We start from the raw sequence: 10,085 nt of genomic DNA, 5'->3' as shown, positions 1-10,085 counted from the left end.
CACACTATTTATAAGCAAATTACATTAATTTATAATTAAGAAATTCTTTAAATCAAATCAAATCTTTTTATTTGGATGGATTTAAAGGCTAGTATTTTGCTGGTCCAAACCAAATCCAGAACCGAGTCCAGAACCAAGTGCGCTCGGTGTTTTAGGTTCCTTTCAGGCGCATCTGAATGTATTTCTCTGTTCCTTTGTTTTCTCTTTGTGTGGATTGCGGGTTAAAAGTGAACATGCTTTTATGATCGTTTGCGGTCACGTGAGGTTCTGTTTGTTCAGTGCTAAAGCTAGAGTGTGTGTGTGTGGTGTTATCTTATACTGGACAGTGATTCTAGCAGTGATTTTGATTTTGTTTACTCATGTTGCCAGGTCAGGCTTTGTTCTTATGGAAGCTCTAATGAAAGTTAATTTTGTAGTACTTAATACTTAGTTAATACTTTTGTAGACAAAAATCATTCCTTCACAATTATTGTTATGGTGTTGATTATGTCAAAAGTATTCCAGAGGCAGGCAGTGTATCGTCATGTGATCGTTAACTGCTGATGTTTTCTGAGCACATGGTGCATGAATCATGGTTTTAAATCATAAGGACGGACAAGTCAATCAAGAAAATCAACTTTCTTAAATATGTTAAAACACTGTGTTAAATGCTCCTGAAACAGTTCTGAGCCTGATGAAAACCAAACTCGGTGCAGGAACAGTTTCAGGACAGTTCTCATTCCCACACTAAAGAACATCCTAAAATGTTCATTTCTTCTGAACAACAGCAATTTAGCGATCATTTGATTTTTTTTTTGTGTTATTGTTGACCGATTTATATTTATTTAAAGATGTAATTCCTACTAGTATTTGTGCTATACTACATAAAACCAGTCATCACTTTACCAGTCTATTTCATGCACTTATAAGCTGCGTGTGTAAGACTGATCGAGGAAGTTGGAAATATTCCACAATACTTCATCAGGTTTATGCTCAGGAATTTATAATCGCTATGATGTCACAGCCACCTTGGAGCTAAGAGTCCGAAACAACACGTTTTTCTGTTTGGGAGGGATGGTATACTTTCCTTCCTCTCTCCTCAACAGCCCAGTGTCCCTCGCCAAATTTAGGGGGGTGTGAGTTCAAGTATGCAGAAGAAGGCAGATTGCGATTTCCTCCGAGTGTGTTACCCAGTGATACGGGTCAAAATGCCGAGGTTGGCTGACTTTAAATATCCAGAGGAAACCTTCGTGTCAGTTTTCTATAGCTGTTGTTGCTTTGATTTACTAAACATTATTTTGAATTCCAGCTAGTTGTTAATTTATAATGCTGAGTTGCTAAGAGCTCCACAGATAAACTAGTTTCTTTATTCTGTGGGTAATTAGTCTGATCTGGGACATTGAGCAGCAGCTGGATGAGGTGGTTTGATGAATTAGTGCAATTATCAGTTGGATAAACATCGCAGGGCCGCTGAATCTCAGGTGTTGGGACGTGGCGTGTAATTTTAAATGAAGTAAATCACTATACAACACTGAAGAGCAAATAGAAAGATTTTCTAAACCCGTTTCTGCCCACAGAATGTTGACGAGACGAAAACCCCGCCCACCAGGAGTGGGGCGTGCCAAATCGGCTGCAAGGCGAAGCCGAAAGAAGTTCCGCCCACTTATCAGGTTTGTTTATAACAAGCGCATTCAAATAGTTCATTATTTATTCTGAAATTTGGAGGTTCAAATGTAAATGTGTGTGTTTTTACTCAGTACACAAGACCATCCTCCGACGTGAACATGCTCGGGGAGATGATGTTTGGCTCCGTCGCTATGAGCTACAAAGGATCCACGCTGAAGATTCACCACATCCGGTACGATTATCTTTTTATTTTCAATTTATTCTTAAGATCTTAATAAATAAGTTTGAATCTGGATTTAATACAGTGATTGTGGCTGCACTTTTAACTGCTGATTAACAGATTCATGCACTAGCATTAAAACTAAACACCATATGCACATAATTAATGCACATTATAAGTAATGCTGGATTATTTGACTGCTTATTTGAAAAAATTTGAAATTTGAATTAGTTTAAATAAACGCATTAAATCTGAATTTCTGAGTATGTTTTGGTGTGTGTGTGTTGAGCAGGTCCCCCCCGCAGCTGATGATCAGTAAGGTTTTCTCAGCACGTTGTGGAAGCAGTAACACAGGCAGCACCAACACGTGAGTCTCAAGCATCAGCTCTCGAGTTTCACAGTCACCATCTCAGAGTTCGGTCTCGGGCTCATAAACATAGCTAAAGTAGCGGTCATTACAATTCATTATTAAAGTTACAGTACCAGAGCAAAACAACCAAAGGCACACACTGGTGTTAGCTCCCCTGCATCATAGGAACATGGGGAACGTTAGGGAGCACTACCTCACAACATCTCTCAAAGGTTAGTTTGTGGACACCTGTGCATACGAGTGGTATGTGCTTCTTGTTAAACATCTCATTTCACATCGAGTCCCCATTTGCTGTTATAATAACCTCCATTCTTCTGGGAAGATGTTCCACTAGACTTTATGAAGATTTGTAGAGATTTAGCCACAAGGGTGTTAGTCAGGTACTGATGTAGGTGGTGTGAGGAGGCCTGGGGTGCAGTCAGCATTCACATTCATCCCAAAAGTGTTCGATAGGGTTTCTATCTCTGTAGCAGGAGATCTCCTGTCGCCCCTTTTCCTCCAAAATCTGCTCATGAGGCATGTGTAGATTCAACAACCTCGATTCTGACCTTCTCTGTGTTTCTCTAGTCTGCAGGACAGCCTGGACTCGATCAGTCAGACGTGCCCGAGTCACAGCAGCAGTATAGGTAAAGACACGCACACACACACACACACACACACACACACACACACACAGACCTCAGTATATCGTTTAATACTGTTACTCGATATGAAGAAATGCCTGTCATGTGCTTAGGATTTTATGGTACATTTCTGGTTTTGCTCTGTTCTTATTTGCCAGTGTGTGTTTTTAATCCTTATCTCATTTTCTAGCTCACAGTAATCCTGTGGACATGCCCGGCCGTGGACACAGTGAAGACAGTGACAGTGGTATCGCTCGTTCAGGTACACGCCCCTAAACCCCTCGTTTTATTCCTACTTCAGTAATTTCTTCATTTCTTGACGTGAAACAAACCTGAATTGCTTTAGGATTTTTGGTGTCCTTTTTTTTTATGACCTTCAATCAGTGTAACTCTCTCTGTACAGCGTCACTCAGCAGCCTCTTGGCCACGCCCCTTCCCTCGCCCGGTTCGTCCTACAGTAGCGGGTGTGCCAGCAGTTACCAACGGCGATGGCTCCGTAGCCAAGCGACCAGCCTCCAGCACGGCCTGATCCCTCGCTGGTGAGTGTGTACAAAATGAGCTCGTGTAAAGAAAAGATGTTGAGGAGAAAAATATTGGTTTTCTTTTGCAAGGAGCCTGAAACTGTAAGAAATGTTCTCCTTTAAACTCGTGTTTGTTGGTGTGTGTGTGGATCAGGAGCACGGATGAAATGTTCAGCCTTTCGGATGAGAGCTGCAGCTCTAACCCCGGGCTCGGGCGCAGGAAGAAGATCGCAATCAGCATCATCATCAGCCTGCCCGAGAAAGAGGAGGAGAACCAGAGCTTTCAGGAGTTCTTCTTCTCCCATTTCCCGCTGTTTGAGTCTCACATGAACAAACTGAAGACCGCCATCGAGAGGGTGAGTGAGGCGTCGCGGGGTCAGACCAGGCCGTCTCTGTGACCTTTAGTGTCTGCGGGACACTGGAGCTCTTTGTGTAGACGAGGCACTGTGCACTCGTCTGGAAAATGTTGATAGGACAATGACTGGTATACATGATCAGAGAGGGGGGTGGGTTTGGTGGGATGAAAATAAATGTGTGTGTGTGTGTGTGTGTGTGTGTGTGTGTGTGTGTGTGTGTGTGTGTGTGTGTGTGTGTGTGTGTTTTCAGGCAATGATTGTGTGTAGGAGAATAGCAGAGCCCAGTCAGCGGGTGCAGGTGTATCTGTGCCGGGTTATGGAGGCACTGGGAGAATTCAGGTGAAGAGACAGTGTGTGTGTGTGTGTGTGTGTGTGTGTGTGTGTGTGTGTGTGTGTGTGTGTGTGTTGATTAAAAAAAAAAAAAAAAGTTTTAGTGCTTGATTGTTCAAGGCTGCCTGGTTCGTGTCTGATCTTGGACTGTTGTGTGATTAATATGGTCCAGGATGACCGTATGGAACCTCTACATGGCTCCACGGATCACCGAGCCCATCTGGCTGACCCTGGTATCCCAGAGTGCCGAGCGAACCCAGCTGTGTCAGCGCTTCCTGAAGGAGATGAGCGTGCTCATGGAGCATGGAGCCAAAACCCAGTTAGTGCACAAGCATTCAGCTTAATTACATACAAATCCAGGTCAGAATAAACAATAACAGTGTGTTCTGTGCTCTAGGTTCCTGTCGTCTCTCGTCACTGCTGTTCTTATGTATCACCTCGCCTGGGTTCCCACGGTGATGCCAAGCAACCACCCGCCAATCAAAGCTGTTTACCACAAACACTTGTCTCACACGGTGGACCTGCTGGCCAAGTGTCACCCATATAACCCACTGTGGGCTCAGCTAGGTACACACACACACACACACACACACACACACACACACACACACACACACAAGATCACTGCAGTCTTGGCTACACACATTCTTCTCTCACACACACATACGTACACAAACACAAAACCAACTGGCAGTCTTGGCTAGACACTTTCTCTGTCTTCACTTTCACAGCACTTGTGTGTGAAAGATAACGTGTGTGTGTGTGTGTGTGTGTGTGTGTGTGTGTGTGTGTGTGTGTAGGAGATCTATACGGTGCTTTGGGTTCTCCCGTTCGAGTGTGCCGCACTGTGGTTGTGGGGCGCCGACGTGAGCTGGTGCAGCGCGTCCTCTACGTCCTTTCCTACTTCATCCGCTGCTCTGACCTCCAGGAAAACTCCCTTCCTCACACCCAGGTGGACAGTCCTGCCAATCCGTGCCCCTCTCAAATCACTAACCCCACCCCCTGCCCTGAGAGGACCAATGAGAAACCGCTCATCTGTGAGTCAGAAGCTGCAACATTTACTCTCAACCCCGGGAGGACCAATAAGAAAACACTGGTGGCTGACGCGGATTCTAGCGATCCGACTTCCAGCTCGGAAGGAACCAGCACAGAGGTGGACAGTTTTGAATCACCCGACTCCTCCCCCTTTTTAGAAACAGCCAATGATCGCATGGACTGTGCTCACGAATGTGCAGGTGGGGCCGGACTAGAGTGCTCCTCGGCCAATCCTAGCCCTCCTATGCACAAGGTGCACTTCATGATCGGCAGCCCAAATGAGTTGGAGAACTACAGTCAATGTCCGTATCAGTGTGGGCGGGGCTTACACAGGAAGATGCCCAGTCGGCTTTCAACGGGGAGCTTGGACAGTTCGGATGAGGAGGAACAGTCGCATGGGCAGACGTGCACGGGAAATGAAACGCAGCAACATGAACTACCGCTTCCCAGGTAACACACACACACACACACACACACACACACACTTCATGATTGGACTAAATTACACGGTACATTATAATTATGATGCTCCCACCAGCATGCTTCACTGTGAAGATTCAGCCGTCAGACATGTTTCCTGAGTCTCCACAATTTCTGGCAAACTCTAAAACAGGATTTTCATACGGGTTGTCACTCTTCCATAAAGTCCAGGTTCTGATTGATAGTTATTTTAAAAGCTTCTCCAGCTTTTTCTCTGGTTTCTCTTTTCACTTCTTCACCCAGTCAATGATACTTTGGCAAACTAATTATATTAGAATGAAGTTTTTTCTCCGAAGAGGATAATAATCGAAACCTCATACCTCAGCGAGTATTAATGCACATAAATAGTCAGCTAAAACAACATACATTATTATATTACAACAAAATACGTATTTATGATTTAGTAATGCATTAAGGCAACTAAAACATGTGACTGAGAAGCACACTAAAGCTTTCACGAGCTTTCTGTAGATAAAAACGTCTGTCCACCTGTGGATTATTACATGCAATATCTTATTGGGTTTTCATATTGGAAGAAAACTCTGAACCGGAGACTCACAGGGCCTTACATGAAAGTAGTGCAAAAATGCTGATACTGCAAAATTGTTGGTTGTTGTGTGTTACTGGTCCCTAGTGTAATCGATCCACTAATATATATCTTTTATTGCTTTAGAAGGATTGTCTTCTCGTATCTTTACAGCACACATGCCATGTTATTCTTCAGAATAAAGAGTTTATACAGCAAACAAGAAACTTCCCTTCTAACACAGTGTGTCCCCCAGGAGTGTGTTTGTAATTTGAATTCATGTGGTTTTGTGGTTTTCTTTCATATCCAGTTGTGACATGGAGCTTCACCTCGACGTGAATCATTTTGGCCGCTCTCTGCTTGGAGGTTACAGTCCTCAGTACATGCCTGACTTCGTCCTGCACGGCGTCACCTCGGATCAACGCCTCAAGCAGTGTCTGATGGCCGACCTGGAACATACAGTACTGGTGAGTACTGATTGAGCAGAACATCAATGTGTGTGTGTGGGTGTGTGTGTATATGTTGTTTTTTTTGTCAGTCGATTTATATATTAGATCACAACTTAATCACACATTTTTATCTGTTCTAAATGTATCTTAAAAGTTTTTAATACTCTAATAAACATGGCCATGGACAAATAGAACTTTTGCTATGTTTCCACACGGACCGTTTTAATTGCCGGATGTTTGCATCATTTTGTGCTTGATTTGAGACTTCACGCATCCGTGAAACAAATGTTGAGCGATTTTTTTTTTTATTTATTTCGCTGGAGTTTTATTTTTATAACCAAAAACGGGTTATATTTTTAAAAAAATGGTCAAAGAGAAATGCGCGCGGCCGTTAAAATGAATTTGCGTTAACACGTGATTTTTTATGTAATTCAATATAATATAATTCATTGCACTTATTACTGTGTGTGTGTGTGTGTGTGTGTGTGTGTGTGTGTGTGTGTGTGTGTGTGTGTGTGTGTGTGTGTGTGGCAGCACCCTGCGCTGGACGAGCCGGTCGCTGAGGCCGTGTGCATCGTGGCAGATACGGACCGCCTCTCTGTTCAGGTGGCTACGACTCAGCGGCGTGTGTGTGAGCCAGGACAGATAGGAAGAGACGTGATGGTCTCCAACCTCATCCACACACTCCTCACATCTGTGCTGCAGCTGCATGCGCTTAACATGGCTGCCGACTTTGTATGTTTCTCTCTTCTGTATGTGATCTATATATTTTAAAACGTATGCACATTATTTCTAAACGTGTGTGTGTGTGTGTGTGTGTGTGTGTGTGTGCAGTGTGTCATGCACTTGGAGGACCGTTTGCAGGAAGTCTACTTTAAGAGCTGTTCTTTGGCAGAGTATCTGAGTGGACAGAGACGGGTTAACGTGAAGGAACTGGGACTAGCGCTGGGGTAAGATACACTGTGTGCGCGCGCACACACACACACACACACACACACACACACACAAGTTTAGAAATAATGTGCATAATATTTTTTAATATATACATCACATACAGAAGAGAGAAACGTACAAAGCTCAGCCATGTTGAGCGCACGCAGCAGAGTAAGACACTGCTGACACACACACACACACACACACACAGCAGAGCTAATGAGGAGCTCCCAAAGTGTTTTTTCTACTCCGACCATTTCCCAAATTATTGCTATTACCATTAACATAAACCCACACCTCATATATACTGGTCTTCTGACCAATCAGATTTGAGATTTCACTCACCTGTCGTATAATATATTCCAGCCCACAGAGGGTGAGAAAATTAAACAACGATTTGTAATGATTCTATGTGTGTGTTTTAGAATCGAGTCCAATGATCTTCCATTACTCACGGCTGTGGCCAGCACACACTCGCCCTACGTCGCCCAGATCCTCCTGTGAGCAGACCTTCTTCACTACACCGACCAATCAAAGTGCTCTCCTGCCTTCCCAGCCGACCAATGAGGAGCGGGCCCCTGTGAGTGATGAGGATGGAATGTCAGACCAATCAGGATCACGTTATTAGCCTATTAAGAGAGATCAGATCGTAAAGGTTTACATCATCTCCAGACTGAGTGTGTTAGTGTGTGTGTGTGTGTGTGTGTGTGTGTGTGTGTGTGTGTGTGTGTGTGTGTGTGCGCACGCATCAGCTTTTTTATTTTCTTATATGCACAATTTCCACAAGGTTGTTTTGTCTTAAAAGAAAAGGAAAACTGGAACAGTCTTCAGTAACGCTGCTTTTTATGGCGTCGCACAGCGCGATGCGGAAAAGTGGCCCTTCTGTTGATATTTTGTTATTTTATAACACGGATTATTTCAGACAAATTGGAATCCAGCTTCAGATCTGCAAAGGCAATCCGGTAAGAGTCAGCGAAGCGTAGCAGGTTAAAACCGGCCACATTTCCCAACATGCGCCTGTTAGTTTTAGTTTGCGGCCCGCTGATGAAATATTATTGCACTGCAAATTTTTTTCAACATTTTTTCCCACCACAACGTCGCCGTTCCGGGTGACCTGTGATCTACACGTGCTGCCTACGATTTAATTTGAAGCAACCAGGACAAGCATCACTTAATAAATGACAAACATTCATGAAAAGCATATTAGTTTACAGCAGCGATCACAAACTCTGTTCCTAAAGATCTGCTTTCATACAGAATTACATTCCTACAGTAATCCAGCACTGCTGAGCTCGATCGAGGAAACCCATCCAGATTAGCCAGGCGTGCTCAATTACGGTTAACTGGAAATCCTGTGATTCGTTTAGATGTGGAGAAACGGGCTGATCGCTGTTTTACAGAATCTGAATTTGCATAAGATTTTGTTATTTATTACCAGAAACCGTACTTAATTATAATGAATAATTTTCTGTATTTTTTTTTCCGGAATTTGTGTCCGGCTTAGATTTGTTCTATACAGGAGTTGTTTTGTATTTTGTCTCCCTCTTGTGGTGGCATTTAGGTTTACAGACCAACGTAAAGATTTTGTACTAGAGCTGGGTGGAGATTGAGGTGATTTTTTTGTTTGTTTGTTTTGTTTATTTTTTGCACTATTCAGGTCTTATTTATCTCCATATCCAGCTCCTACTGCATGTAAGTCATCGTTCTATACACGTTATGTCCTCAAGTAGTCTACATAAAAAAAAAAGACTTCATTAACAGCTTCCTTTTATGTGTTTGCCTGCCTCATGTAAGAAGGTGTGTGTGGGTTGATAACTTCGATCAGGTGCTACCATGTTATACACTGTGTAAAAGTATGTTAAAAGTGCATACTGTTTTATACTCGATATACTTTACTAATAGCTTTGTGCAGAATAAGCCACATTACAGCTCTATTCAGGCTAAATCTCCAGTCTTCATTTTACTCCTACGTTTTTTTTTCTTTAATATTCAGAGAATGTTTGTTATTTTTCTACACTAAATTCTACCTCACGGTTGCTTTTCAAAGCAGTCCCGATCGCGGACATGTAAGACAAGCCAGGGTTAAAGGTCTCCTCGTGGTGTTTGAGAAACGCTGAAGAATCCACACAGGCTGCATTTTTGATTTTTTTAAGTTTAAAGCTCGGAGACGGAATAAAGTTAAATAAAGTTCTCATAATTGAAAAAACATCAAATTGTTGTGTCTTATTTTCATTTCAACACATATGGTTATAAGCAAACATATTTAGGTCAGAAGCTGACCTGCAACTCTGCACCCACAGGCTGAAGACACCACGGGTATATAAGAAAAGGTAATCAGATACTTCTATACTCGGTCTCTTTTAGTTTATCAGTAGCCGGATCAGGGGAAAGACTGGTACCATGGAGCGGAAATCTCATACCTCAAATCCTTAAAACCACTTAACCAAACAAAACAAAATGAAACTTAAACAGAAAACACAACCTTTAAATTGCGCTTTCTTCCAATAAAAAATACCACACTTGGCTTCTACAGTCATCCGGGTTAATTCAGTCTGTGCAGCCTCTGTTGTCTCCTTTTTATCAGATTGAATTTGTTTGTATTGTGAATTTGCAAAGCAACATTTCCACAGATTTGAG

At 42.9% G+C, this 10,085-nt stretch overlaps 1 protein-coding gene across 2 annotated transcripts in view; it reads left to right on the top strand.

Moving 5' to 3' along the window:
• fnip2 (folliculin interacting protein 2) overlaps positions 1 to 9,654 on the top strand; it is a 17,512-nt gene extending 7,858 nt beyond the window's left edge. For both annotated transcript variants that reach the window (XM_083532818.1, XM_083532819.1), the window contains exons 3-17: positions 1,557 to 1,649; positions 1,737 to 1,837; positions 2,118 to 2,192; positions 2,763 to 2,821; positions 3,009 to 3,080; positions 3,222 to 3,357; positions 3,494 to 3,695; positions 3,946 to 4,034; positions 4,198 to 4,344; positions 4,423 to 4,592; positions 4,826 to 5,510; positions 6,377 to 6,533; positions 7,050 to 7,250; positions 7,350 to 7,465; positions 7,874 to 9,654. In XM_083532818.1, the coding sequence (XP_083388944.1) occupies positions 1,557 to 1,649; positions 1,737 to 1,837; positions 2,118 to 2,192; positions 2,763 to 2,821; positions 3,009 to 3,080; positions 3,222 to 3,357; positions 3,494 to 3,695; positions 3,946 to 4,034; positions 4,198 to 4,344; positions 4,423 to 4,592; positions 4,826 to 5,510; positions 6,377 to 6,533; positions 7,050 to 7,250; positions 7,350 to 7,465; positions 7,874 to 7,952 (2,382 nt within the window). In that variant the 3' untranslated portion in view covers positions 7,953 to 9,654. The remainder of the gene's footprint in view (positions 1 to 1,556; positions 1,650 to 1,736; positions 1,838 to 2,117; positions 2,193 to 2,762; positions 2,822 to 3,008; positions 3,081 to 3,221; positions 3,358 to 3,493; positions 3,696 to 3,945; positions 4,035 to 4,197; positions 4,345 to 4,422; positions 4,593 to 4,825; positions 5,511 to 6,376; positions 6,534 to 7,049; positions 7,251 to 7,349; positions 7,466 to 7,873) is intronic.
• Positions 9,655 to 10,085: the final 431 nt, after the last annotated feature.

This window comes from Silurus aristotelis (assembly GCF_946808225.1).
Source record: "Silurus aristotelis genome assembly, chromosome: 27".
Taxonomy (NCBI): Eukaryota; Metazoa; Chordata; class Actinopteri; order Siluriformes; family Siluridae; genus Silurus; species Silurus aristotelis.
The sequence above is the reverse complement of the archived record's forward strand: the minus strand, read 5'-3'. Positions and strand labels throughout refer to the sequence as shown.